We start from the raw sequence: 26488 nt of genomic DNA, 5'->3' as shown, positions 1-26488 counted from the left end.
CAAGGACAGCATAAACTCCGAGACCATCTCGTGTCCCTGCCTCGGAGATAACGGGAGGAGCCAGCACAGAAAGGGCCAGCACAAAGTTCTGAGCCACCAGAAAACTCCTGCAGGGTGGGAGAGGAGCCCCAAACCTCGGGACACCCCATGTGCTCCCGAGGTCCGTGTGATTCCCTGTGCCTGGTACCACTGCCAGCACCCTTCAGCAGCTGGCCAGGGGCGGCCTGGGGGAGCAGACGGCCCTGGGGAAGGTTCCCAGTTCACTCACTGGTTTGGTCACCAGTTCACAGCGCTGCTGGACACCCCTGGCCACATGAGTTAGCATGGAATGAACTTCCCGAGGTTTGGGAGGCAGCAGGACACCAGTCCTGCCTCTGCAGGAGGCTTTGTCATTGTCCAGGTCCTCTTGTCAGTGGGAAGCCATTCCCTTGTCCCCAGTCCCTCCCCAGCTTTCCCGGGGCCCCTTTGGGCACTGCGAGGTCTCTCGGGTGTCTCTTCAGGTGAGCACCCCCAGCCCGTGCAGCACCTGCCCTGCCGCACTCCATGGCCTTGGCATGGTCCCAGCTCCCCGTCCTGCCCAGTCCCTCGGGATTGCCCATCCCTGGCTCTGGTGTCACCACCTGGCAGTGCCATGCACGGGCTGCATCAGCCCCGTTTGGTGCCTGCGTGGACTCGGGCACGCAGCAAAATGTAAAGTGTTGGTCTTGGAAAGCAGAAAATCCTGTGAAAAGCAGCCAGAAGAGCCCGTTCCATAATCAGGAAGGAGGGAAGGGCTTTAATTGACGTGTTTTATAAACACACAGCTCTTCCTCCCCAGTGCCAACTGCAGCAGCCTCCAAGGGAGACCTGGGGCTGGGGCCTGGGCAGGAGCCCGGCCCTGCTGGGAGAGCCCCGGTGGGGGTGTGGAGGGCAGGGTGAGGGGGCTGCCCTGCCCTGCCCTGCCCTGCCCCGGTGGGGGTGTGGAGGGCAGGGTGAGGGGCTGCCCTGCCCTGCCCTGCCCTGCCCCGGGGGGGGTGTGGAGGGCAGGGTGAGGGGGCTGCCCTGCCCCAGGAGGGGCTGCAGGGGTCACTGCTGCTCCCTGACTGCCGTGTTTGCCCCTGCAGAGTTCTGCCGCATCGACAAGGCCCTGTGCCACGACGAGGACGAGCAGCTCAGCTTCGAGGCCGTGCGCAACATCCACAAACAGATGGACGACGACGCCAACGGCAACGTGGACGTGGAGGAGAGCGACGAGGTCAGTCTGGGGCCGGGCCCTGCTGGGGGCTGCTCTCACCACCAGGCTGCTGTGGCCAGGGCCTGCAATTGGGCTTGGTGCCTCCTCAGCATCACAGGGGCAGCCACGTGTCACCTTGAGATGATCCAAGTGGTGTCCCAGCACTTCAGCACTGCTGGCTGGGGCTTTTCCTCACTGCTGGGGGTTTGTGGCCACTTCAGTGTTGCCCAGAGACGCTGTGGCTGCCCCTGGATCCCTGGCAGTGTCCAAAGCCAGGCTGTATGAGGCTTGGAGCAGCCTGGGATAGTGGAAGCTGTCCCTGCCCATGGAATTAAATGAGCTTTAATATCCCTCCCAAGCCAAACCATTGCATGATTTTATGTTTACTGCATTCTTCCATCAGCCAACTGAAGCAGTTTCAATCGTGTGTGCTCACTGCAAAAAAAGGAGCAGCGTTTTGTTGTGTCAGCCTTGGACATTTTAGCTGATAAAGGATTGAAGAGAAAGGAAGTTGTTCTTTGTGTACACAGGCACCAATGGAAATAAGAGTCTGCTGGGAAAGGGAAAGCTCTTTGTAGCATTGCCTCAGTTGTGGTGGGTGCTTGTTGGAGGTGAGGAAATCTGTCTTCTATGGAGAACTGGCAGCTAAACAGGGAAGTCAGTGTTGGAAGCTGAGAGGAAACGTGGGTGCAGGGATGTGTTGCCCCTCAGGTAGCTCTGCAGTCCCAGGTTACAGAATCCCAGACTGGTTTGGGCTGGAAGAGACCTAAAACCCATCCTGTGCCACCCTTCCCAGGGGCAGGGACACCTCCCACTGTCCCAGGCTGCTCCAAGCCTCATCCAGCCTTGCCTGGGACGCTGCCAGGGATGCAGGGGCAGCCACAGCTGCTCTTGCACATGCAGCCATCACAGTGTCCCTGTGGAGCAGTGACAGTCCCCAGGGACACGGAACAGGCCCTTGGTGCCGGGAGCTGCTGGTTTTGGGTGGCTGTTCCTGGCTTGCAGGGCTGTTCCCTCTGCCTCAGTCCCACTTGAGTGAGTAATGAGAACAATTGAAAAGTTTCCAGTTGCATTTCCTCCACCACATGAGGTGTTTCCCTGGAGGCAGTTCCCCGCACTGAGTGGCTGGAGCTGCAGCTCAGCCTCTCCCAGGGGCTGGGGCAGCCTGGGGCAGCCCATTTCAGCCCTTGTGTGCTGCTGCTTGGCATTGAATTAGGAATAAGCCTCTTTTCCTTCGGGTTGGGCAGAACTGGCAGTTTTATGTCTCTGAGCAAATCCTGCCCCCACTCCCCCTGGAATCACTGGGAGCAAAACACTGCTGGGGATGTGTGCTCCGAGCCTTGGCACTGAGACACTGCCAGGCTGGGAGGAATTCAATGGGTTTTTCCAAGAGGCTGCAGAATCACTGCCTTGGTGCTCTTAGAGCCACTCCTCAAACCCCTCTGAGCCGGATCGGAGCAGTGCTGAGCCCTGGCAGGGCTGCTCCTGCCCCAGCACCTCTGCTCTGCTCTCAGGAGGGCAGCAGGGCTTGAAAAGGGTCTGGAGCACGGGAGAGGGCTCAGCCTGCAGAAAAGGAGGCTCAGGGGGACCTTTTGGCTCTGCACAAGTCCCTGACAGGAGGGGACAGCCGGGGGGGTCGGGCTGTGCTCCAGGAACAGGGACAGGAGGAGAGGGAATGGCCTTAATTGAACCAGGGGGAGTTCAGGTTGGGTATTGGGAAAATTCCTCCTGGAAAAGGCTGTCCAGCCTGAGTGGGGCAGAGGGGCAGAATCCCAATCCTTTTCCTGCTGCCCCATGCTGAGGGATCAGCCCAGGGGCACAGGGATTTCAGCACTTGTGGCTGGGGAGTGTGGAGCTTTCCCCACCAACCTGCAGCTCCTTCTCCCCAGGGCTGCTCCCAATCCAGTCTCCCCCAGGCTGTGTTTGGGCTGGGATTGCCCCACCCAGAGGCACCTGCACTTGGATTGTTGCATTTACAGTTGGACTCAATGATTTGAAGTCTTTTCCAACCTCAGTGATTCCTTGTCCCTGGCATTCCATACATCAGTTGCTGCTTTACCTCTGCTAAGCTTTCATTGAAGTTGCATTAAGTTCACCTGTCAATAAGCTCTGGAGCCACGGAATGAGGTATTCCAGGAATTTCCCTCTCTGAGCCAGCTCCTGCTGGCTTCTCCCTGTCAAGGTTATCACTCTCCCGCACATGGACCCTGCAGTCAGGTTCAGCTCCGGGCTGTGGTGGGACAGCTGCTGGGGGATTATTGGGAAGAATGCAGGAGGCTCAAATTTAAACCTTTTACGGGGTTCATGGACTTCCAGGATGGCCTGGCGTGGGAGGGACTTCAAACCTCATCCAGCTCCACCACCTGCCATGGGCAGAGACACCTTCCATTATCTCAGACTGCTCTAAGCCTGGTCCAGCCTGGATTCGAACATTTCCAGGGATGGGCATTTTCCTGTTGGTTGAGAACTTTATATTTTCATTTATTATTTTGGCTCCTACCCTCTGGGGGTAAGTGATGGGAATATTTTGTTTGGACTGAAACCCCTGCCTGGGCAGAAGGGGGCACACAGACAATGCTGTTTTTAAAATAAAGTATGGGTGGAGTTTTGTCCCACAGCTTCGTGCTGCCCATAAGTCATCCTTGCAGTTTTCCTGCTGGGAAGTGAATTTTCAATGAAGTTTCAGATGACATCAGTGGCCTCGATTGAAGTGAAAGAACTGTCCCTCACGGGGAAATCTCCTAATTAGGGATCTATTCCTGTCCCCACGCTCACAGCCCGGGCAGCTCCGGCAGTTTGGGATGTGGGTTCCCGGTGCTGGCGGATGCTGCCAGCCTGGTTTCCTCAGGAAACAAGGTTTGTGTGGCTGCTCAGCCTTTCCCTGGCTCCTCCCGGTGCTGCTCCTGTGCCTGGGGTCAGTGTGGGGAAGGGGCCTTGGGGACAGGAGGTGTCTGTGGCTGTGCTGGAGTTGGCAGCTCAGGAGGGCTGAAGGTGGGGACACAGTGAGCCCGGGGCTGGCCCTTGGACCCGGCACAGCGCGAGCCGCTGCTCCGGAGGGAGGGAGAGAGGGTGGCACACATCCAGGGGTGTGGGAGGGATGGGAAGGTTTGAAAAATCACTCCAGTAGCTGGAGTTTCTGCAGATAAAAAATACACAAAACAGGGTTCAAGGAGAGTTTGGACAGTGTTCTCAGGCACAGAGTGGGATTGTTGGGGCTGTGCAGAGCCAGGACTTGGACTTGATGATCTTTTTGGGTCCCTTCCAACTCAGGAGATTCTCTGATTCTATGGAAAAAACCCACCAGAAAATCCCATTTTGGGGATCTGCTCATTTCTGAGTGTATCTTCAGCCAGCAAGTTCATCCCAGTCCCTCTGCAGCTCTCATGGAGAGGACCTTCAGGCCCTGGCAGGGGCTCTGAGCTCTCCCTGGAGCTTCTCCTCTCCAGGTGAGCACCCCCAGCTCTCCCAGCCTGGCTCCAGAGGGGCTCCAGCCCTGGAGAAGCCCCGTGGCTCCTCTGGATCTCTCCAGCAGCTCCAGGTGCTCCTGCTGTTGGTGCCCCAGAGCACCAAGATCAGCATTCCCAGGCTGAGCCTTCCCACTGTGATCCCAGCTCATGCTGTGTTTGTAGCAGTGGTTCTGGGCCTGTTGCTTTTGGCTGGTTTGGCCATGGTTTGTCTTTCCCTGAACTTGGTGGGGAGACTCAGGACTGGCTGAGTTTTCCTTCTGCCCTTGTGGATTCACAGCCTGGCTGTGTCTGCATGGGATCTTGGAGATGGTTCATGTGGGACCTTGGAAATGCTCTGGTCCACTCTCTGTCCAGGAGTCAGAGCTTTGGGCGTCTCCACGCCTGGGATCAGTGGGATCTTTAACCCCTGGAAGTGCTGCTTTTTAGTGGTTTGCAAGCAGGTCAGTACTCTGCACAGTGGCTCTGTGTTAAACCGGGCTTTGGAATAGTTGGGATAGTGGAAGGTGTCCCTGTCCGTGGCAGGGGTGGGACTGGGTGGTCTTTAAGGTCCTTCCCAACCCAAACCAGTCTGGGATTCCATGATTTTGTGTTTTCCCCAGAAGGTACTGGTGGCAAATGTGCTTTAAGGTCTCTTTGGGCTCTGGTGGGCTCAGCTCAGCTCCTCCAGCCCCATCCTATCGGGACATCCCCCCCAGCCCAGCTCCGTCCCCTCTGCCTAGTCCTTGGGATTTGTTTTGGCCATGATGAGTCCCAGGGAAGCTGAGGGATCACTTTTCCTTTCTGTGCTCCCGAGCTAAATTTACAGAGCAGCAGCTGATCCCGCTGCCGGGAGCTGGAGCGGGGCCGGTGACATCGGTGACATTGCCACACTCATGACGTCACCCGCCGGGGTGGGCACAGCTGGAGCCCCCAGGCCCTGCTGAAACCAGGCGTTCTCCCAAATTCCCCCTTGGTCCGAGTTTCCTGCCAGGCAGGAGGGGAAGAGGGGGAGCCCCAGGCTGGCACCCCCGGGATTTGCCTGCAGGGGATTTGCCTGCAGGGGATTTGCAGGGAGCCGGAATGTAAAGCTGCCCTGTCTGATGTTAGAACTGCACCTCCACATCTAAGGATGTTTACTGTGTGCACATAATCCTGCCACACATGGAAGAGCCCAAAGATGAAGCTGCCTGTGTGGGGATCATGTCCTGAGGGGCAGGAATTATCCTTTCACTTGGTTCCATCTGTGGGATGTGAGTGCTCCTCTGTCTGCTGGGGGATTTCACAGACTGGTTTAGGTTGAGAGGGACCTCAGAGCCCACCCAGTGCCACCCCTGCCATGGCAGGGACGCCTCCCACTGTCCCAGGCTGCTCCAGCCCCAGTGCCCAACCTGGCCTTGGGCACTGCCAGGGATGCAGGGGCAGCCACAGCTGCTCTGGGCGCCCTCTAAGTTAGGATACATATATTTATCTATATTTTTCAGTGGAACTGCCTCTCCTCCTGCCCATGGCATTTGTTCCAGCTTGGATTTGAAGGTGCAGATCAAATCCAGTATTATTTTTTGAGTTCTTACTCCAGTGACATAAGGCTGGTTCTGTTGTGCCACTTGAGTGAATTTTCAAGAATCACTTGAGTGATTCTGTAATTCGAATGAAAGTCTGGAACCCAAAGACCCAAGGTTCTGATTAATTATCCCTTCTCAGTGTTAAAATGAATTTAAGGTATTTACTTACTGAATATTTCCTGGCTGGTCTATAAAAGGTAGATGTGTATATCTTATATATCTAATAGATCCATTCTTTTAATTATTCAGATTTATTTTGATATCCCATCATAATTATTACTATTCAAAATTTTTTATACTCCTCATGTCCCTAAAAGATGAACGAAAGGCTAATCCTGTTGTTAATTCCTCTCCTAGTTCTTGAGGGAAGACTTGAATTACCATGACCCAGCCGTCAAGCACAGCACTTTCCATGGGGAAGACAAGCTCATCAGTGTGGAGGATCTCTGGAAGGCCTGGAAAACATCTGAAGGTAAAAAAGGGGGAAAAAGCCAAGAAATCCTTTCCCAAGAGTGCCAAAGTGTTTGGATTTCAGATGCCCTGGGCAGGATGCAGCTCTCAGGAGGAGTGTGCTGCTTTTCCTTCCTTGTAGCAGGCCTTGTGCTCTTCCTCTCCCTTTCTGAGGTGTGCATTCCCAGGATTTCCTCAGCCTTGGTGCTTCCAAACTGTTCATGGTGCACCTGAGCATGGCCACCAAAGTACCAGTTAGCATTTTGTACCTCTGCCCTAGAAATGTGGGTTAAACAGAGCCAAATGCTCTCCAGTTCCAGGTTCCCCTTCAAACACCCAGTTTCAGATGGAATTTTAATGGGGTGATAACATCCTAAATATTCACTAGAGCTGCCTGGGAGCTTTCCTGCAAGTTGTGTTTTCCTTAGGAGAAACTTTTTGAACCTGAACAGCTCCTTCACAGTGAAAAGCAGGGAGAATAAAATCCAGGGAGTGTCATCAGTAAGTCCATGTAGAAATAACTTGTAGCTGTTCCAAAATGCTATTATTCATCCCAGCACCCAGGGAAGTGATGGGAGTTCAGCCTTTGGTGAGAAACTTCCTGAAATGTGGGAATCTTGGAACAAACTTTTAAGGTTGGCAAGTGCTTCCCCAGTGCTTTCACTCAGAATTCCACAGATATTATTAATCCATTTTTTCCGTGCTCCTCATCTCTAAAAGAGGAGTTGTATCTACATCCATTCCTTGAAATGCTGGATATCGGTCTTCTAATCAGTTCATCAGCCATAGAAGTTTCAGTTTCTCATTTGTGTCCTGTTTGTATTTGGCTTTTCTGTATCAGCCCTTACATTCCTCTGGGTGGGCCGTGCTCTGTGTTTAGAGCTGTGGATCCAGCTGCAGGGGGGCAGCAGGAAGGGCTCCCTCCCATTCCTGGGCACTAAATGGGCACTGAGGGGCAGCATTTGCTGGATTGAAAGCACAGTGGGGCTGTGCAGGAGAAGGGAACGCTCCAGGGAGAGCTCAGAGCCCCTGCCAGGGCCTGAAGGGGCGCCAGGAGAGCTGCAGAGGGACTGGGGACAAGGGACAGAGGGACAGGAGCCAGGGAATGGCTCCCAGTGCCAGAGGGCAGGGCTGGATGGGCTCTTGGGAATCAGGAATTGTTCCCTGGCAGGGTGGGCAGGCCCTGGCACAGGGTGCCCAGAGCAGCTGTGGCTGCCCCTGCATCCCTGGCAGTGCCCAAGGCCAGGCTGGACACTGGGGCTGGAGCAGCCTGGGACAGTGGGAGGTGTCCCTGCCATGGCAGGGGTGGCACTGGGTGGGCTGTGGGGTCCCTCCCAATCCAAAGCATTCCATGATATCTGTGTGATGTATCCAGAGCTGTGTATCCCAGACCAGACTCTCTCCCATGGTGGTGGGCAGGGATGTATTGAAAACTCCTGTCCACATCACTCAGGAGTGGCGCAGCTGCCCAGGACAGGGATGGAGTCACACCCTGGGGGGGTTTCACAGCCCTGTGGAGGGCACTGGGGAACATGGTCAGTGGTGGCTTTGGCAGTGCTGGGCATGGTTGGCCTTTGGGGGCTCAGAGGGATTTTCCAGCCCCAAGGATCCTGCCCTTCCATGACTCTGTGTCCAAGGAGTGCCTCGTGTAAGAAATATTTATCCCATTACAGGGCTGTTTACAGATGGCTTTGCCTGCAGTGTATTCTGCTGTCAGATGGGAAAGGGTAGAAATCGTTAAGGGATGGAGGAGAACGTCCCTTGATACTCGCCAGGTCCCTTCATTACTGAGCTGCCTTGGCTCTGTCCCTGCCCCTGGCACACGCGGGACCTGCCCGTCCCTGCCAGGCCTGCCGTGGCACCGTGGGTGTCCCAGGCTTGGATTTAGTTCCTGCTCTTGTTTTCCCTTTCAGCAGTTTGTACATCTGGTTAATAGAGTAAGTGCCTGGTTTCTTCTGAAGGGTGGGCTGATGTCATGGAGTCACAGAGAGTTTGGGATTAAAGCCCACCCAGTGCCAGGCAGGGACACCTCCCACTGTCCCAGGCTGCTCCAAGCCCCAGTGCCCAGCCTGGCCTTGGCACTGCCAGGGAGATTTGAAGTCTAATTTGGGAGAGTGAACTGAAGTCATGAGAGTGGAATCAGGCCTGTAGGGAAGGTCTGCTCCTTGCTGTGGGTGTGAAAAGCAGCTGTGAGGGGCACTGACATCCCACAGGGATGGGGTCCCTGGGCCTGTTGCATTTGTTTTCAGGCCATTGCTTTTTCCCCCATCCGTTGCTGCTGTTCCTGGTCACATGTGGAAAGTAAAAAGACACTTCTGCCCCTTAATTGTCGCAGAAGATCAAGGCTGTGGTGCCCTTATGAGATTCTGGTCTGATGGATTGTTCCCTGGGTGGGCCTGGCTCTGCCAAAGCCATGGAAGTGATGCCAGATCAGGAGGAGGAGGCAGGGCAGGGTCCTGCTGATCTTGGTGCTTGATTCTCAGGGACTTCTTCCCAAAACAAACACCTGCAGATGTGGAAGTGAGAGAAGCCAGAGGCTCTGGAGGAGCCCCAGGCTGGCAGTGCTGGTGATGGAGCCCCGGGCTGGCAGTGCCGGTGATGGAGCCCCGGGCTGGCAGTGCTGGTGATGGAGCCCCAGGCTGGCAGTGCTGGTGATGGAGCCCCGGGCTGGCAGTGCTGGTGATGGAGCCCCGGGCTGGCAGTGCCGGTGATGGAGCCCCGGGCTGGCAGTGCTGGTGATGGAGCCCCGGGCTGGCAGTGCTGGTGATGGAGCCCCGGGCTGGCAGTGCTGGTGGCTGGGATGTGGCCTCGTGCCCCATGGCAGGGCGCTGGGGATGCCACCGTGCAGGGCCTGTGGCTTCTCCCACTGCTTCCATGGTTAACACCCTGCTCGTGCCCACAGCCACAGTGTCCCCAGTGTGTGGGACAGTGGCCAGGAGCTGTAGGGAGCTCCCTGCAGCCAGGGCAGCTCGGTGGCCTTGTCTGTGCCACCCTTCAGCTGAGGGCAGTGTCCATGGGGATGGCACCTTCCTTTGAGCCTCACTCAGCACTGGGCTCTGCCTCTGCTCCCTCAGCTTCATCAACTCCATTAGCTCTGAGCTCCATCTCTGAGCCCTCCTATCTCCACCAGATGCTTCGTCTCTCCCAGATGGCACATCCCTCCTCTCCCTCACCCCTCACTCCCTGCGGGAGGCATTGGGCTCCCTGGAGCTTGGGGAGATGGTTCTCCTGCTCCCAGGCCAAGTCAGGGTTCATACTGCAGCAGAGCCGTGCAGCCCTGCCATGGACAGGGACAGAGGATGATAAATTAAAGTGTAACAAAGCCCCCCCGTCCAGTAAAAACACCTGCTGTGTCCCAGGACAGGTTGGACGGAGCTTGGAGCAGCCTGGGACAGTGGAAGGTGTCCCTGCCGTGGCGGGGGGGCTCTGGATGTGCTCTGAGGTCACTCCCAATCCAAATTAATGTGTTATTCTGGGATGGTCTTTGCCTTCAGAGCACTGCTGTAAGTACAACACAACAAGGTGGCAAAGGCAGGAGCTGGGTTTCCCAAGGTTTCGTCACTTATGGCTCTGGAGCTGCTTGACAGCTCCAAAAATAATCCACAGATGCCCAGGGGAGGAGGTTAAGGAGCAAAGTTCACCTGGTTCACCTGGGCTGCAGCACCTGCTCCACCTCCTCCCACAGATCCTTTCTCAAGCTGCTTCCAATCGTTTCTTTCCGGCATCACTCCATGTGCTCTTTCCTTGGTCAAAGCTCAGAGGGAATCCCAGAATGGTTTGGGTTGGAGGGACCTCAGAGCCCATCCAGTGCCACCCCTGCCATGGCAGGGACACCTCCCACTGTCCCAGGCTGCTCCAGCCCCAGGGTCCAGCCTGGCCTTGGGCACTGCCAGGGATGCAGGGGCAGCCACAGCTGCTCTGGGCACCCTGTGCCATGGATCTGGAGCAGGGGCTGAGGCTTTAGGAGCTGACCTCAGAATTCCTGGCTTTGAGCATGTGATGAGGATGAACATTCCCTGTTGGGAGTTTGGAGGCAGCAGGATCACCTGGCTGGTAGAAATCAGAGTGATCCCTGCTGTCCCCTGCCAGCACTTTGGGTGTTGGCCCTGCCACGGTGCCAGGCCTGGGCTGGTGCTGTGGCAGGAGGTGGAGCCTCTGCTGCTCCTCTATCTGATGGCCTCATTGCATGTTTTAATTTTGGGAGCTGGGAGCACAGGGGAAGGCAACCCTGGGAAAGGTGTGTTGTGACAGGGAAAGCTCCAGGCAGCTCTTCCCACGCCATGTGTGGTCACCTGGAGTCTGGGCAAAGATAGACCCATGAGGGGGAGGCTGAGGTCCTGCAGGACTGCCTGGAGTGTCCCAGAGCCAGAGGGCAGGGCTGGGTGGGATCTTGGGAATCAGGAATTGTTCCCTGGCAGGGTGGGCAGGCCCTGGCACAGGTGCCCAGAGCAGCTGTGGCTGCCCCTGCATCCCTGGCAGTGCCCAAGGCCAGGCTGGACCCTGGGGCTGGAGCAGCCTGGGACAGTGGGAAGTGTCCCTGCCGTGGCAGGGCTGGCACTGGGTGGGCTGTGGGGTCCCTCCCACCCAAAGCTGTGACTCTCTGCTATCTCAGGCACCCACACTGAGCTGTTGGCCTGTGTTGCTCTCCGCAGTGTACAACTGGACGGTGGAGGAGGTGGTTCAGTGGCTCATTTCCTACGTGGAGCTGCCCCAGTACGAGGAGACCTTCCGCAAGCTGCAGCTCAGCGGCCACGCCATGCCCAGGTCAGTGCCACGTGTGGGTCAGTGCCACGCCTGGGGTCAGTGCTCACGGTGTCCCCAGGGATGTGTGCAGGGGAAGAATCAGGGCCTGGCAGGAGTCAGCTCCTCTCGTCATCTGGAGTTCCGTGGCACTGCCCAGCCTGGTTCCTGTTCTGCTCCAGTTGTGAGTGAAAAGTGGGGAATTTTGGGGTTGATTTAGGGAATCAGGAATTGTTCCCTGGCAGGGTGGGCAGGCCCTGGCACAGGGTGCCCAGAGCAGCTGTGGCTGCCCCTGCATCCCTGGCAGTGCCCAAGGCCAGGCTGGACACTGGGGCTGGAGCAGCCTGGGACAGTGGGAGGTGTCCCTGCCATGGCAGGGGTGGCACTGGGTGGGATTTGAGGTCCCTCCCAACCCAAACCATTCCATGATTCCATATTGAGAAATGCTGGGTGGGAGTCAGCCTAAACTTGTAATGGGTTTGAAAAACCTCAGTGCAGCTCTTCTGGATAAAGATTCCTGTTGCTGGAAAGGAGACTTTTCACCTGACTGGGAAGGAGGGATTACCTGGGGATAAAATGAGGATGTTTTTGAGGCAGCACAATGTGCATCCACATTCCTTCCAAGGGAGAGCTGTGGTTTATGGTCTGTGACACAGGATGTAAAGGCAAGGAGACTTGGTTAAAAAATAGTTATTAGTGATTGGTAGGACACTAAAGGATGGGTTTGGATGGGAAATCAGTCCCTCATGCTGCTAGGTTAACGAATTCGGCCTGGCCCTGGTTTTTCCTGCTCTCTCCCAGTCCTAAAAATGCTGCAGCAAAGTGTCCTAGAGACACCGTGGTTCAGAGGCAGCAGCAGTGAGGGCTCTGTCCTGGCAGCAGGGAGCTCCCAGGCCCTGGTGTGTTGCCGGTGCTGGCGGGCGTGCCCACAGCTCGTTTTCCCGTTGTGCAGGCTGGCAGTGAACAACGCCACCATGATGGGCACGGTGCTGAAGATGACGGACCGCAGCCACCGGCAGAAGCTGCAGCTCAAGGCTCTGGACACGGTGCTCTTCGGGCCCCCTCTGTGTGAGTACCCAGCTGCAGCTGCAGGGGGCTGCTGGGACACAGGGGAGGTGTTTGGGTTAAAGCACATTCACTGCTCAGTCTCGGGCAGTGAGAACTCCTCAGCACACACGCCAGGGGATCGTGGCCAGTGGCCACACAAGCACAGGTTACAAGGGCTTTTAAAGGTTTGTCAGTCAATAAGCTGCTGCCACACAGATTGTTTTAACTTTCACACCAGTGGCTAATTAATTAAACTGTATCACACGTCCTGTTTTAACTTTCACACCAGTCGCTACTTAAACTGTATCAGATGTCCTGCCGCAGTGTGGGCTTTCTTATCCAATCCTATGGCGACACACAAACTATTTGCTACACCTTTAAACTTCTTACTATTTCTATAACTACTTTTATATCCAAACTTTAAAACCTTAAAACTTTCCACTACCTAGCTTAATATGTTTCTGTCTAAACTACAAATCCACATTTTAGCTTGTGGTCTCTAAATTTTGAAGCCTTTTCCAAGGTCTTGGTTGAGGCTGTACTCAGTTCTGTGTTTGGGCCTGCATGCGTGAGGTTCCAAGAATCTTCTGTGCCTCGATTTCCCACCAGGGTTGGGAAAGACCCCCAAGGCCACCAAGTCCTTGGACATGAGGTTCTGGGATCTGTGTGTGCACAGATTGGGCACCAGAGCCAGACCTGGGCAACCCAAACTGCCCAGCACAGCCCCTCCCAGGGAACTCATCCCAGCACAGTTCCCTGGAGCAGGAACAGGCTGTTCATGGATTTGTGGGAGCAGCTCTGGAGCCTGGAGGCATCCTGGGCATCTCCCACTGTCCTGCTGGCCTCTCCTGTGTGCACAGGGTAAAACCTGCTGCTGTTCTGTGGTGCTGCTGGTGAGGGGTGAGGTGTGGGGGCAGTGATCTACCTGTGCCCAGAGGAGCTGCTGCCATGTCCTGGAATTCTGTCCTTGTGTCCTGGAGCTCTGCCATCACTCCTGGGCTTTCCTGGGCTCCCCTGTCAGGTCCTGAGGCTCTGCTGGTGACTCAGGCTGTGAATTGTCCACCTCTGGAGGAGGGAAGGAGCAGCAGGCTGGATGGGAAGGAGTTTGGGATGGCTGGTGAGAGGCCCTGGGCTCCTTTGATGCTTTATCAGGATCTCAAGCTCTCTGATGTGTATCTCCACGCTCCAGGTGCTCCCTTTGCATCCCTTTGTTTCCTCTGGCTCTTTTGTTCCCTCTGGCTGGAGTCTGCTCCCTATTAAAGGTGCTTTTGTCTCTCCTTCTCTGGCCTGGCTTTCTCCTGGGCTTTGGCTGCAGAGGGGTGCAATCCTCCCTTCCCTGCTGCCCATGCTGGGGGATCACCACAGGAGTTTTGGGGTCCCAGTGCTCATGGCTGGGGCATGTCTGGCCCCTCTCCAGCAGCCCCAAGCCCTTCTCCCCAGGACTGCTCTCCAGCCATTCCCACCCCATCCTGGGAAAAATGCCTGCACAGTGTGAATCATGGTGTGGGGCTTGGGAGCCACAGGAAGGAAATCACCAGCCTGGGTTGTACAATCAGCCACTTCTGCTCACAGTTATTGAAAATCCTCTTTTTGTATGGGCACAGTTTGGTTTTTATTTATTGCCTGTGTTAAACATGAAGCTTTTTGGTGAGCTGGTGGCCTGGCCAGGGCTGCTGGAGCTGTCCTGGGTGAGCTCCTCCAGCAGTGGCTCCAGCCCAGCGACTCCAGCGCTGTGCTGTGTAAATGGCAGAGCGAATGGCTTGTCCTGGCTGGGGATGAAGGTGTGTTCCCCACGCTGGAGCTGTTCTGTTCTGCCCTGCAGCTCCCGGGCCCTGCAGCCTGACCCCGCCAGGGTCACGGAGATCAAAGTGTGCAGGGGAGCGTGGTGCCCGCGCTGCTCTGAGCCAGGCTGCTCACACGCCTCTCCTCCCCTCCTGGAGGCTTTCCAGGCAGGGCTGGACAGGCCTTGGAGCAGCCTGGGCTCCTGGAAGGTGTCCCTGCTCACAGCAGGAGGTGGAATGGGGTGAGCTTTAAGGTCCCTCCCAACCCAAACCATTCCATGGCTCTATGGCCGTATATACAGGGCGTGTGAGAAGAGGAAATACACTTTCAATCTGTAGCTGAGGGAGAGATTTATCCCTTTTCAGAAGGTAAAATTTGCTGGTTTCTGGTCATCTGAATGGCTTTGTCTCCAGTCATTGGGAGAGGTTGTTTACCTAAAGCAGTTCCTTCTGGAATGGATTGCAAAACACCTTTCAGGAGCCACCAGCACCTGGCAGCTTTGGGAACTGCTCAGTGACCTTGTCAGCTGCAGAGTCTGCTGTACAGCTCCTTTCCCATGGCCAGGGGAGGTGGCTCTGGAGGGGACCTGGGCTCTGGGGGTCTCTGAGCTGCTGGCAGTGGGATGTAGTGCACAGAGTTTAAGGGTTTATCTCCTCTCTTGAAGCTCTGTTTGCTACAGGTGTGAAAGCGTTGAATAAAAGCAGCCTCAGTTGGAGCCCCAGTCCTCCTGCAGGCTCCCAAATCCAGAGACACCCTGCTGTCTGTGGGGATCACAGCAGGTGGACACAGTGCTGTTCCTGCTCCTGAGGAACGCTTTTCCCAACCCAGGGCTCCAGGGGTGCGTGTCTGGCTCGTGGCAGAGGTTTCAGCCACTTTCCATGGCCAGTTTCCATGTAAATCTGCAGGCTCCTGCTGTCCCTCCAGCTCTGGTTCCTGCTGCCATTTCCAACAGCAAACAGGTCTGACCACTTCACTCTGTAATTAATCCAAGTGCAAGGGAGCGTGGTACAATTATAATCTAAGCAAGGTGAGGTGATTCCTTCTTCTGTGTCTGTCCCTTTGGGGTCCCGTTCCTGTGGTTCAGGAAATTATCTGACACAAAATAGCAAAACTTCAAATGAAACGTGGAATTCCACTCTGATTTGGATGTGAGGGACCTCAGAGCCCACCCAGTGCCACCCCTGCCATGGCAGGGACACCTCCCACTGTCCCAGGCTGCTCCAGCCCCAGTGTCCAGCCTGGCCCTGGGCACTGCCAGGGATGCAGGGGCAGCCACAGCTGCTCTGGGCACCCTGTGCCAGGGCCTGCCCACCCTGCCAGGGAACAATTCCTGATTCCCAAGAGCCCATCCAGCCCTGCCCTCTGGCACTGGGAGCCATTCCCTGGCTCCTGTCCCTGCAGCCCTTGTCCCCAGTCCCTCTGCAGCTCTCCTGGAGCCCCTTCAGGCCCTGGCAGGGGCTCTGAGCTCTCCCTGGAGCTTCTCCTCTCCAGGTGAGCCCTCCCAGCTCTCCCAGCCTGGCTCCAGAGGGGCTCCAGCCCTGGAGCAGCCCCGTGGCCCCTCTGGGCTCTCTGCAGCAGCTCCAGGTCCTCCTGCTGTTGGTGTCCCAGGGATGGAGGCTCTGCTGGTGCAGCTTTGCTGCTTTTGAACTTGGGAGAGAACTTTTTGTAATTTCAGCTCTTTCTCTGCTGCTCCTCTGCCTGGGCCAGACCGAGGCCACTTCACAAGCCTCAGATTGTTCCTGTGCAGTTTATTGTGATTTAAATCCCTCTGGATTTGTCCCTGGCCTGCAGCAGGGCAGGCACAGCCTGTTCTGCACCCGTGTGGCTGCTCCCAGCACCAGGCAGACCTGAGCACACTTGACACCTGCAAAGGCTGCAGGAAAAGACCTGTACACCGCAGCAAACATGCTTCTCTACCCTTGTCAGTTCGGGTTTTTTGGGAAAGGAGGGAGAACAGGCACGGTTTTATCACAGACTGATTGTTCCGCTCCACTGCAGGACTTTATGTCCTGCTGGGTTTGTAGCTCTGCCTGGGCTTTGTGTTTGAAAGGTGAAAAGATTGAACAATGGGGGAAGGTCTGGAACTGCAGGAGGGTTGATTTGGATTAGATACCAGAAAAAGGCATCTACAATGAAAGTGAGAAAATGAAGATGCTCCCAGGGCTGGAGCCCCTCTGCTTTGGGGTGCCAGGCCAAGGGGGAATGGCTCCCAGTGCCAGAGGGCAGGGCTGGTTGGGATCTTGGGAATCAGGAATTGTTCCCTGGCAGGGTGGGCAGGCCCTGGCACAGGGTGCCCAGAGCAGCTGTGGCTGCCCCTGCATCCCTGGCAGTGCCCAAGGCCAGGCTGGACACTGGGGCTGGAGCAGCCTGGGACAGTGGGAGGTGTCCCTGCCATGGCAGGGGTGGCACTGGGGGGGATTTAAGGTCCCTCCTGACCCAAACCAGTCTGGGATTCCATGCTTCTACATTTACATCCAAGCTTAGTTTTCCGTAGAGTTTCCTCTTCCGTGTGTCTTTGGCCAGTGCTGGTGAAGAGGTGGGATGTGTGCCAAGCACGGCTGGCACAGGGCAGGAGGGGGGTCAGGTTGGGGTGGGGCTGGCAGGGATTGCTCCAGGCAGCTCCTGGAGGTGCTGGGCTCTGGGCTGCAGTCAGGGAATGGCCCCAGCAGGACAGAGCAGAGCTGTGCTGGCTGTGGGAGGGTGGAACACAAAGCACCTGAACACGTCAGCCCCGCTGCTCTCCAGCTGGGAACTGAGAGGATTCAGACTGAGGAAAGTGCAGCCACTTGCCAGGACCTGCTCCCTCGGAAGAGGATGTTGTGATAATCCATCCGGAGGGGGGAGTGGGGCCAGCGCTCACCTTGTTTAATTCTGAGTGCTGAATTTACTCTGGGTGTTTTCAGGGAGTGATGGATCACATGTGGTGGGGGAGATGCTGCTTGGATGTCCCCTGGGTCTGTGGGGAGGGTTCCTGTCCTCTCCATGTGCAGGGAAAGTCTCTGCATCGTGGGCAGGGGAGCAGCAGCACTGTCCCCCACGTGTCCATCTGGTGTGGGGCTGCTGGGCAGCCCTGGAGCCAGGTCAGCCCCTGCTGCACTCTGCCTTTCCAATTCGGGTCTCCTCCTGTGTCCCTCCAGCTCTGCCCGTGTGACAGATGTGGCTAAGATGTGATCAGAGAACAGCCTGGCTTGGGAGGGGCTTCAACTCCCATCTAATCCACCTTGGGCAGGGACACCTCCCACTGTCCCAGGCTGCTCCAGCCCCAGTGTCCAGCCTGGCCTTGAGCACTGCCAGGGATCCAGGGGCAGCCATAGCCTGTGCCAGGGCCTGCCCCCCTCAATATAGATATTTTTTCCCTGTATCTGGTGTGAATTGCCTGTTGTTTTGTTCAGAATCAGTGGATCCTGATCATTAAGTCCCAGCTCACTGGACTGAGCAGCTCTTTTTGGCTTTTCCATCACACACTTGATTGAGTTACAGGAAAAAAAATCTGCTTGACTCATCTTCTTGGGCTTTGTTTAGCACTTGAGTCCCCACTTAATTACTTTCATCCTCTCACATGCACCAACACCTTTTTTTTGAATTAACTGTTGAAAAAGGGAGTTTCCATTCTGAGTTGTGATTCTGATGGAAAATTTGGCAGCTTGACAGTTGGACACTTGAGCTGCCCCAGCGCTGTGATCTCAGCGGTGTTTTTTCAGGCAATTATTCTGTTTTTAGTTACCTGTGCTGCCCTGTGGGATCACAGCCATTCTGGAGGGGTTCCTATGTACAGTTCCCACTGTACCACTTATTGCCACGCAAATTGAAGCTGGAAGACTTGGAGTTTCATCTTTTGATGTTGTTGTGTCTCCAAATTGAATAAATGTTGCCAAGCTTATGGTTTTCCCCTTAAATACTGACACAGCTCAGCTTTTCCCTTGCTGAATCCTGTGCCACTTACAATTCCTGCAAGGCTCCCCTGAGTTCTGCTGTCCCACTCTGGTGCAGGCCAAGCCCTCTGGAGTTTTCCACCGTGATCCTTTGACTCCAGCAGTGTCTCTGGTCTCTTGCAGTGACTCGTCACAACCACCTCAAGGACTTCATGCTGGTGGTGTCCATCGTCATCGGCGTGGGCGGCTGCTGGTTCGCCTACATCCAGAACCGCTACTCCAAGGAGCACATGAAGAAGATGATGAAGGACCTGGAGGGTCTCCACAGGGCTGAGCAGTCTCTCCATGACCTACAGGAGAGGTAGGTTCCCACTGTCCATCCAGCTGGAGCCCTCAGTTCTTCCTGCGCGTTCCTCATTCTCTAGATTTCAGGAAATGCTTGTTTTTAGCTGTGGTGGTGCCACACAGCCGAGTCAGCCCCTTCCTCAGGGACCTGGCAGAGCTGCCAGCAGCCTCTGGAACTTGGATGGGGGCCTGGCTCCTCCTGCAGGGACTTGTGGACCCGGCTGTGTGTAAAGATCTTTGTATTCAGTCACAGTCACAGAACCAGGAAATGCTTTTGGTTCAAAGGGACCTTGGAGTTTGTGTGGTCCCACCTCCTGCCATGCAATCCAGCTCATGTGGAATTTGTCATCCAAGGCTGTTTCACCTTTGGCTTTTGATTGGGGAAAAGCATGTTGGAGCAGTGGGAGCAATCAGAGGATTTACTTAACCCCTGCTGAATTCTTGTTGTATGGGGAAACAATGCCTGAATCGAAGGGTGTTGCTTGGAAAGTGAAAAAAATACATCATTTTGAAGTATTAAATAGGATTACTTGGGCTGTTGGCATATGGATCAAATCCTGCAGCCTCAGGAATGGGATCCCTACTCCCAGGAATCACTGCAATGGTTCCAGTAAAGCTACTGATGGGAGAACGTGCTCCAAGAGACCCTCTGGACACAGGGATCTTCTGGGGCAGGGAAGAGCCTTCAGCCCTGGTGATGACAAACCCATGGTGTGCTCTGGCAATGGGATATTTTAAGGGCAGATTCAGCAAATAACAGGGCATGATAGTCTGGGGCTGCAACGATTTTCTGTGAGGTTTCAGTGTAGTTTGGGAGGATAAACCTTGACTAGGCTGCCTGTGAGCTGCTGGCTGCATTTGCAGTGCCTCCTCTGAACACGGAGGTTGATCCCAGGTTTGATCCTTTGTCTTGGCCAGTCACGGGGCGTGGTGAGGGCCCTGTGCCAGCAGCAGGATCCGAGGATGCCAGGCTGCCCTGGAGAGCTGCAGTTTTGGGAATCTGTGCAGTGTATCCCCGGGTCTGCAGCTCATTTCTTGCCTGTGAGCCCATGAGAGCCTTCAGGGGTTCATCCTGCCCGTGGGTGTTGCTGGAAAGGCTCCTCCTGTTCCACAGGAGATGGAGCCAGCGGGTGTCTGTGAGCAGAGCCCCGGGGGAGCTCCCAGCTGATGGAGTCACACTGGGCATGTTCCCCTGGCACAGAGTCCACTGCCCTCTGTGGCTCCAGTCCACAGCTGGTTCCACAGCCTCGTGGAGTTTTATCTTACAGCTTGGAAAGACTCCCAAAGAAAGTTTGATTTATTTTTCCTGCATCTGGAAGGAGACAGGAATCCCTTCTCGGTGTCCATCCCTGGAGCAGCAGTGTCCAGGGCAGGAGGGCTCGGCTGGGTGTCACCTCCGAGCTCCAAACTGGGAATGTGCCTGTGGGGGGTGACCTTGGGCGCTGCTGCCGAGGGCAGAGCCACGTAAACAAGTGGATGTTCCTGGGAAGTTCAACTAATGCTCTAAAGCCCCTCAGGAAGAAACACAAAACCGCTGCTACTCGGCACAGCCTTAAGCCAGAGCAGCTTGGGAGGGCTCGTCCTCCTCAGAGGGCACCGAGCAGGGTGCTGGGAGGTGAACTGGGGACCTTGGGAGGCCCCTTGAGGGGAAATATTACTTCACTTCCTCATCCTTGCCCAGCACAATACAGCTGGGGTCTTCAGCTGCCACAGGAACAGCGAAAACTCTGGACAGCCCCAGTGCTCCTGGGCTTGTAGAGAAGTGGTGCTGGAGTTCCGCTCAGAAACTTCTTTTCTGAGAGATGGAAGGGCTCTGCTGTGCTGGCTAGGTGAAGATCAGTGCTGAGCAGACTTCTGGAAGGCATGGGATGCCTCTCCAGTGCCACTGCTGCTGGAATTTGCTGAGCAGCTCAGACACACTCCTGAGGAGTTGGGAATGTTCATACCAAACCCCAGTCTTTAGTCATCTTCATCTTTATTCATCTTCTTTGAGAGCATCCTACAGCAGTGACACTTGCCAGTCCATTAAATGACTCATCTAGATTATCAAGTCTTGGCACATCCTACTGAAGCCCAAAAGGAGTGGGCAGGTCTGTTTTGGAGAAGTATGGATTGTATAAAGAGCTGATAGTATGGAAGTTCCTGGACTGTGAGCCCCCGGGTTGCCCAGAGCAGCTGTAGCTGCCCTGGATCCCTGGAAGTGTCCATAGGAAGCTTGGACAGGGCTTGGAGCAGCCTGGGACCGTGGAAGGTGTCCCTGCCATGGCAGGGTTGGTCTCACCCGCTGGTTCCTGGTGCTGGGGACGGTCTCTTCTGACCTGCCAGAGCCGCTGCCTCGGGCCCTGCCCCGGGCCAGGGGCAGCAGCCGGGCCCGGCCCTGTGGGAGCGCACGGGGCTCTGGCGGTGCCGCTTGTGCAGCCTGTGCAGGTGCCTGGGGATGGCCCCGTCCTTGCGTGCTGGCCCTGCCCCGCTCAGCTTCCCGTGGGCGGCAAAGGCGCCGAGGCCGCGCTCGGTGCCCCGGCTGTCATTGCTGCGGGCACTGAGGAGCCGCGGTGCCCGGGCAGAGCCCTGAGGGACAGCCCTGGTGCCCGGCCTCCCGCGCCTCGTGGAGCCGCTGCCCACGAGTGCCTGGCACGTCCGTGCCGCCAATTCCTGGTGCCCTGGGCAGCGCAGCCTGCAAACCCAGGGCTGTGCCCTGTGGGGCTGGGGCTGCCGTGCGGGAGCGTGGCCAAAGCCCCTCAGGGCTCTGGGCACAGCAGGGGCCACAAGGCCACAAGTGCGGGGCTGCTCCGTGCCAGTTCCTGCCTGCTCCACCATTGTTGGGCTGCCGGGGCTGGCCCTTTGTGACACGGGCGCTTCGTGTCGGGGCCCTTTGTGATGTGGGACATGGTGGTGGCCAGAGACCCTTGTGACATCAGGGAGCCCCGCCCTGGCTGAGGGTATCCAAGGGGCGCAGAGCCCTGCGGTGCCCAGTCCCAGGAGAGCCGCTCTCTGAGGAGGAAGCAGCTCCCTGCATCTCTCTGTGCTAGAGGAAGGACAACAGAAATTGTTAAAAAGATGGACAAGGAGAAGGGGAAGCCCAACTCCCAGCCTGCCCAAGGCCAAAAGCTGAGCCTGCAGAGGAGGCGAACAGTGAAGGATGAGGCAGGAAGGAGAGGCCAGTGGATGGACAGGCCCAGGACCTTTGCCCTGCCAAGGGAGCCATCTCTGTCCCACACCTCCTCCTCCCCCTCGCTGATGCCCATCAAGCTGCCACCAGTGCAGCTCGGGCAGCCAAAGGTGGGACCCCAAAATCCTGAACACCTCAGGGTCCCACAATTGCAGCTCACACGGCCACAGGCAGCACCTCAGGGCAGCCAGAGCCAGACCCTGTCCCTCCGTGGGGACAGGCTGCCACCGCTGCCACTGCTGCCACTGCTGCCACCCCTGCCACGGGTGACAGCCCTGCCCTGCCTGGTGAGCCCCAGGGACACTCAGAGCTGGGGCACAGAGCTGGGCAGTGCAGGGGAGAAGGGGCCACAGCCCTGCAGCCCCTGTCCTGGGCTGCCATACAGCCCCGTGCCCAGGGTGTTCCTGCCCCCGCTCAGGGTGGCCCCGGGGGTCACAGCCCGTGTGTCCCCGAGCTGGCAGCGGCTGCCTGTGCCACCCATCCCCTCGGGGGCTGGTGCTGTGAAATGCAGAATCACGGGCACAGCACCAGAGAAACAGGAAAATGGCATCGAGCTCTTCCAAGGGGACAGCAGGAGTGAGCAGGAGCTGTCCCCAGTGGAAGATGACAGCGAGCTCTTTCCAGTGGACAGCACAAGTGACAAGGAGCTGTCCCAAGTAGAAGAGGCCATCGAGCTCTCTCCAGGGGACAGCAACACTGAGCTGGAGCTGTCCGAAGTGCAAGAGGCCATGAAGGACATTTCAGGGGACACCACAAGTGACCAGGAGCTGTCTGAAATAGAAGAGGAGATCGATGTCATTGCAGGGGACAGTACAGGTGACAAGGAGCTGTCCTCAGTGGAGAAGACCCTTGAGGTCATTCCAGGGGACAGCCTGAGTTGTGATGAGCTGTCCTCAGTGGAAGAGGCCATTGAGGCTGTTGCAGGGGAATGCCTGAGTGACCAGGAGCTGTCCTCAGTGGAAGAGGCCATTGAGGTCACTTCAGGGGATAGTACAGGTGACAAGGAGCTGTCCCCAATGCAGGAGGCCAGTGAGGTTGTGTCAGGGGGCAGCAGAGGTGACCAGGAGCTGTCCTCAGTGGAAGAGGCCCTTGAGGTCATTCCAGGGGACAGCCTGAGTTGTGATGAGCTGTCTTCAGTGGAAGAGGCCATTGAGGTCACTTCAGGGCATAGTACAGGTGACGAGGAGCTGTCCCCAGTGCAGGAAAACATTGTGGTCATTGCAGGGGACAGCCCGAATGACGAGGTGCTGTCCTCAGTGGAAGAGGCCATTGAGGTCCCTTCAGCAGACAGCATCATTGACGAGGAGCTGTCCCCAGTGCAGGAGGACAGTGAGGTTGTGTCAGGGGGCAACACAAGTGACTGGGAGCTGTCCCCAAGGGAAGAGGACAATCAGCTCTCCCGAGGGGACAACAAGAGTTACAAGGAGCTGTCCCTGGATGAAGAGCAGCTTGAAAAAGAGCCGCTCCAAAGGGAGAGTGACAATGACAAAGAGCTGTCCCAAGGGGATAACAACAAGGATGAGAAGCTTTCCCCAGAAGACATCAAACAAGACACAGAGCTGTGGTTTGGGGAAGGCTGTGATGTCCAAGACACATCCCCGTGGGAAGATGACAAGGAACAGCTCTCCCATTGGGAAGGTCACGAGCATGAAGAGCTCTCCCTTTGGGAAGAAGATGATGACACCAAGCTGACAAGGAGGGCCCTGCTCGGTGGCATGGACAGAGATTCAAGCTCGTCACCAGAACTGCCAAAACTGGAGGTAGTGTCGAGGCATCAGAAGGTGCTGGAATGGCTGGAAGCCCATTTCCCCAACAATTATGGTGCCGAGGAGGAGAAAGAGAAGAAAGCCCTCAGACACCAAAGACGAGTCCATCACAAACAGTGCAAGGACAAGGTGGAAGAACAGCGGCGAGAGCTGTTGTCATCTCTTGATTCCAGTGAAGATGACAATGTGCTTTGCAAAGGGAAGCGCTGCAGAGCTGAAGAGGTGTCCGAAGGGGAAGTTGCCATCCAGGACAACATCTGGAACAAACCCATGTCATCTCTTGGTTCCAGTGAGGATGACAACGTGCTCTCCAAAGGGAAGCTCTGCAGAGCTGAAGAGATGTCCGAAGGGGAAGTTGACATCCAGGACATCATCTGGAACAAACCCTTGGGCTTGCTGGATGACGAGGAGCCCCTGGAGGGACCCAGCTGTTCCAGGCATGTGGGCACAGAGGTGACAACAGAGTCACTCTGTGCCCTGCCCAGCGCCTCTCCCACCCTCTGGAGCCCCTCGGTCCCCGAGCTGGCAGCTGCTACCCCGACCGGAGAGACTGAGGAGGAGCCCCCCGAGCCTGTTGCTCTGGAGGACCAAAAGGCAGCAGCTCCCTCTGTCCTCAGTGAGGAGAGCACATCACTGGGGACATTGAGCCCGCTCATGGTGCTCTTCAATACTCCGGCCAGCAGCCAGGCTCAGCTGTGCCTCACCCAGAACGTGACCAGAGGGACCCTGAGCAAGGCTGTGCTGGAGATCGATGCACTGAGGCAGCAGCAGGAGGCACAGGACGCCCTGGAACAATGGATTGGTGCGGAAAGGGAAGCAGCAGTTGGAGCCAAAGGGGAAGGGAGCCCGTTCTGTGGCCTGCACAGCACCCCCGGCCCCTGGCCTGCCCAGCTGGGAGCCCAGGCCCTCCGCGGGCAGCCGGCTGCCCCCAGGAAACGTCGCTCCCGCTTCAGGCGGGCGCTGCGGGGGCTGTGCCGGGGCTCCTGCCTGAGGCCACGGCCCGAGGAGTAAAAGTCAGGGCAGCGAGAGCAGGGATTGCTCCCGGAGCCTCCCCTGCAGGGCTGCGGCTCTCACTGGGCGGCAACACCAGCGGGAGTTGGGTCACAAACGAGAAGAGGAGGAAGAGGAAGACTAGCACAGAGAAAACAAAGACAATGACGAAGAGGAAGAAGGTGATGAAGAAAACGAAGAAGGTGAAGACAAAGAAGATGAAGAAGACAGGATAAAGAAGATAAAGACGATGAAACTGAAGATTAAGACGACAACAAAGACAAGACAAAGACAATAAAGACAATGAAGACGAAGAAGACAAGAAGTTGATGAAGATAAAATGAAGAAGAAGAGAGAAGATGAAGGCGAAGAAGCAGGAGAAGAGGAAGAATACTTAAAAAATGCATAGAAGAAAAATAATAGTTATAAGAGTAAGAATTTTAAAAATACATAGAAGTAGGAGAAGAGGAATAAGAATAAGAATTTTAAAATATAGAAGTAGAAGAGCAATAGGAATACGAATTTGAATTTAAATACACATAGAAGAGGATAAATAAGAATTTGAATTTTATAGTGCATAGAAGAAAACAAGAGGAGTAGTAAAAAGAAGTAGAGTAGCTAAGAATGTATTATGAAGAAGATATCTAATAAATAAATAAAATTACCAAATAATTTGTGTTTATGACATTGTATATTTACATTACGGTTTATGATACTAAAAAATGAATATACATGTTATATTTACAAGATATTATTCCCGAGAAATTCCAGAGAATTTCTGATTCTTCTTACTGAAGAATCTGTGTATTTTCGACTAAAGTTGGTAAGGCACAAGGGAAGAGTCTCCAGATTTCCTTGGCTGTCTCGCAGAGGCCCTGAAGTGTTTTCCCCCTCAGTGCCAGGGAGGGCCCTGGCAGCAGGGAGTGCTCAGCCCCAGCAGCAGCGGGAGAGTTCCCGGCTGGGCCGGCAGGGCAGGGCTGGCGCTGCTCTCTCGAGGCAAACTGGAGGCGCGCGTTGAGGCCGGCGCAGAGAGAAGCGTGCTGGGCAGCCCTTGGCAGCAGGGCTGTGCAGCCGGGACAGCCAAGGCAGCACAGCCCCGCTCGGATGCTGCCCATGGCCAGGGAGGCGGGCGGGCCGTGCTCCTCCCCAGCGCTGCCTGCCTGCAGGTGCCTGTGCCAGGCGGGAGGGGCTCCCCCGCTGCAGCCCCAGCCCAGGCAGCAGCAGCTCTGTGCTGCTCCTGACAGATCCCTGCGGCAGCAGCTGCACGGGGCTGTGCGGCCAAAGCCCCCAGCTCAGCGCACACGCAGCACTGCAGCAGCAGCAGCGCAGCCCTGGCGCTGTCCTGGTGCTGCTGGGCAGCCCCACAGGGCTCAGTGCTGAGCAGCCGTGCCTGGAGCCCGGCCTTGGCACCTCCGGCCTCGGGGCGCTCCTGTGCTGCTCCAGGGCAGGGCCTTTCTCCGGGATTCTCTTTTCTTTCTTCTGGCATAACTTGCACACAATCCCTGAATCCCTGAGGCTGGAAAAGCCCTCCCAGCCCATCGAGTCCCTGCTGTGCCCCCTGCCCACCTTGTCACCCTGCCCAGAGCACTGAGTGCCACGTCCAGGTGTCCCTTGGACACCTCCAGGGATGGGCACTCCACACCTCCCTGGGCAGCTCTTCCCAAGGCCTGAGCACCCTTTCCATGAGGAAATTGCTCCTGGTGTCCAACCGGAGCCTCCCCTGGCCCAGCTGAGGCCGTTTCCCCTTGTCCTGTCTCTGTTCCCTGGGAGCAGAGCCTGACCCCCGCGGCTGCACCCTCCTGTCAGGGGCTACAGAAGGATTGTTCCTTTCTTAGGCCCTCTCCTCCTCCTCTTCTTTTGGCTTTCCAAACCCAAACAAGGATCACTGAAGGATGACAAATCCCACAGGAGTGTTTGGGACTGGATGTTCACCCATTTCTTCTGGCCACAGGGACACCCAAGTGTGTCCCTCCTGCCTTGCCCAATATCCAACAGCAGGGAGGCCCTAGGCCAGCGTTCCTCTGTGTGGGAGCAGCAGGAGGGAAGTTTGAGCGCTTCTGCAGCCCTGAGACAGGGAAAGGCAGCAATTCTCCTTTCTTTTTTTCT

The 26488-nt window shown here is 56.2% G+C and overlaps 1 protein-coding gene across 5 annotated transcripts in view; it reads left to right on the top strand.

The window, feature by feature from the left end:
• Positions 1-26488, top strand: part of STIM1 (stromal interaction molecule 1) — a 76664-nt gene that overhangs the window by 24081 nt on the left and 26095 nt on the right. For all 5 annotated transcript variants that reach the window (XM_063393329.1, XM_063393326.1, XM_063393328.1 and 2 more), the window contains 5 exons: positions 1104-1234; positions 6579-6693; positions 11324-11435; positions 12364-12479; positions 18296-18473. In XM_063393329.1, coding sequence (XP_063249399.1) covers positions 1104-1234; positions 6579-6693; positions 11324-11435; positions 12364-12479; positions 18296-18473 — 652 coding nt within the window. The remainder of the gene's footprint in view (positions 1-1103; positions 1235-6578; positions 6694-11323; positions 11436-12363; positions 12480-18295; positions 18474-26488) is intronic.

Source organism: Prinia subflava, chromosome 3 (genome assembly GCF_021018805.1).
Source record: "Prinia subflava isolate CZ2003 ecotype Zambia chromosome 3, Cam_Psub_1.2, whole genome shotgun sequence".
Taxonomy (NCBI): domain Eukaryota; kingdom Metazoa; phylum Chordata; class Aves; order Passeriformes; family Cisticolidae; genus Prinia; species Prinia subflava.
Note: the sequence above shows the minus strand (reverse complement) of the source record. Positions and strands in the feature narration are given on the sequence as shown.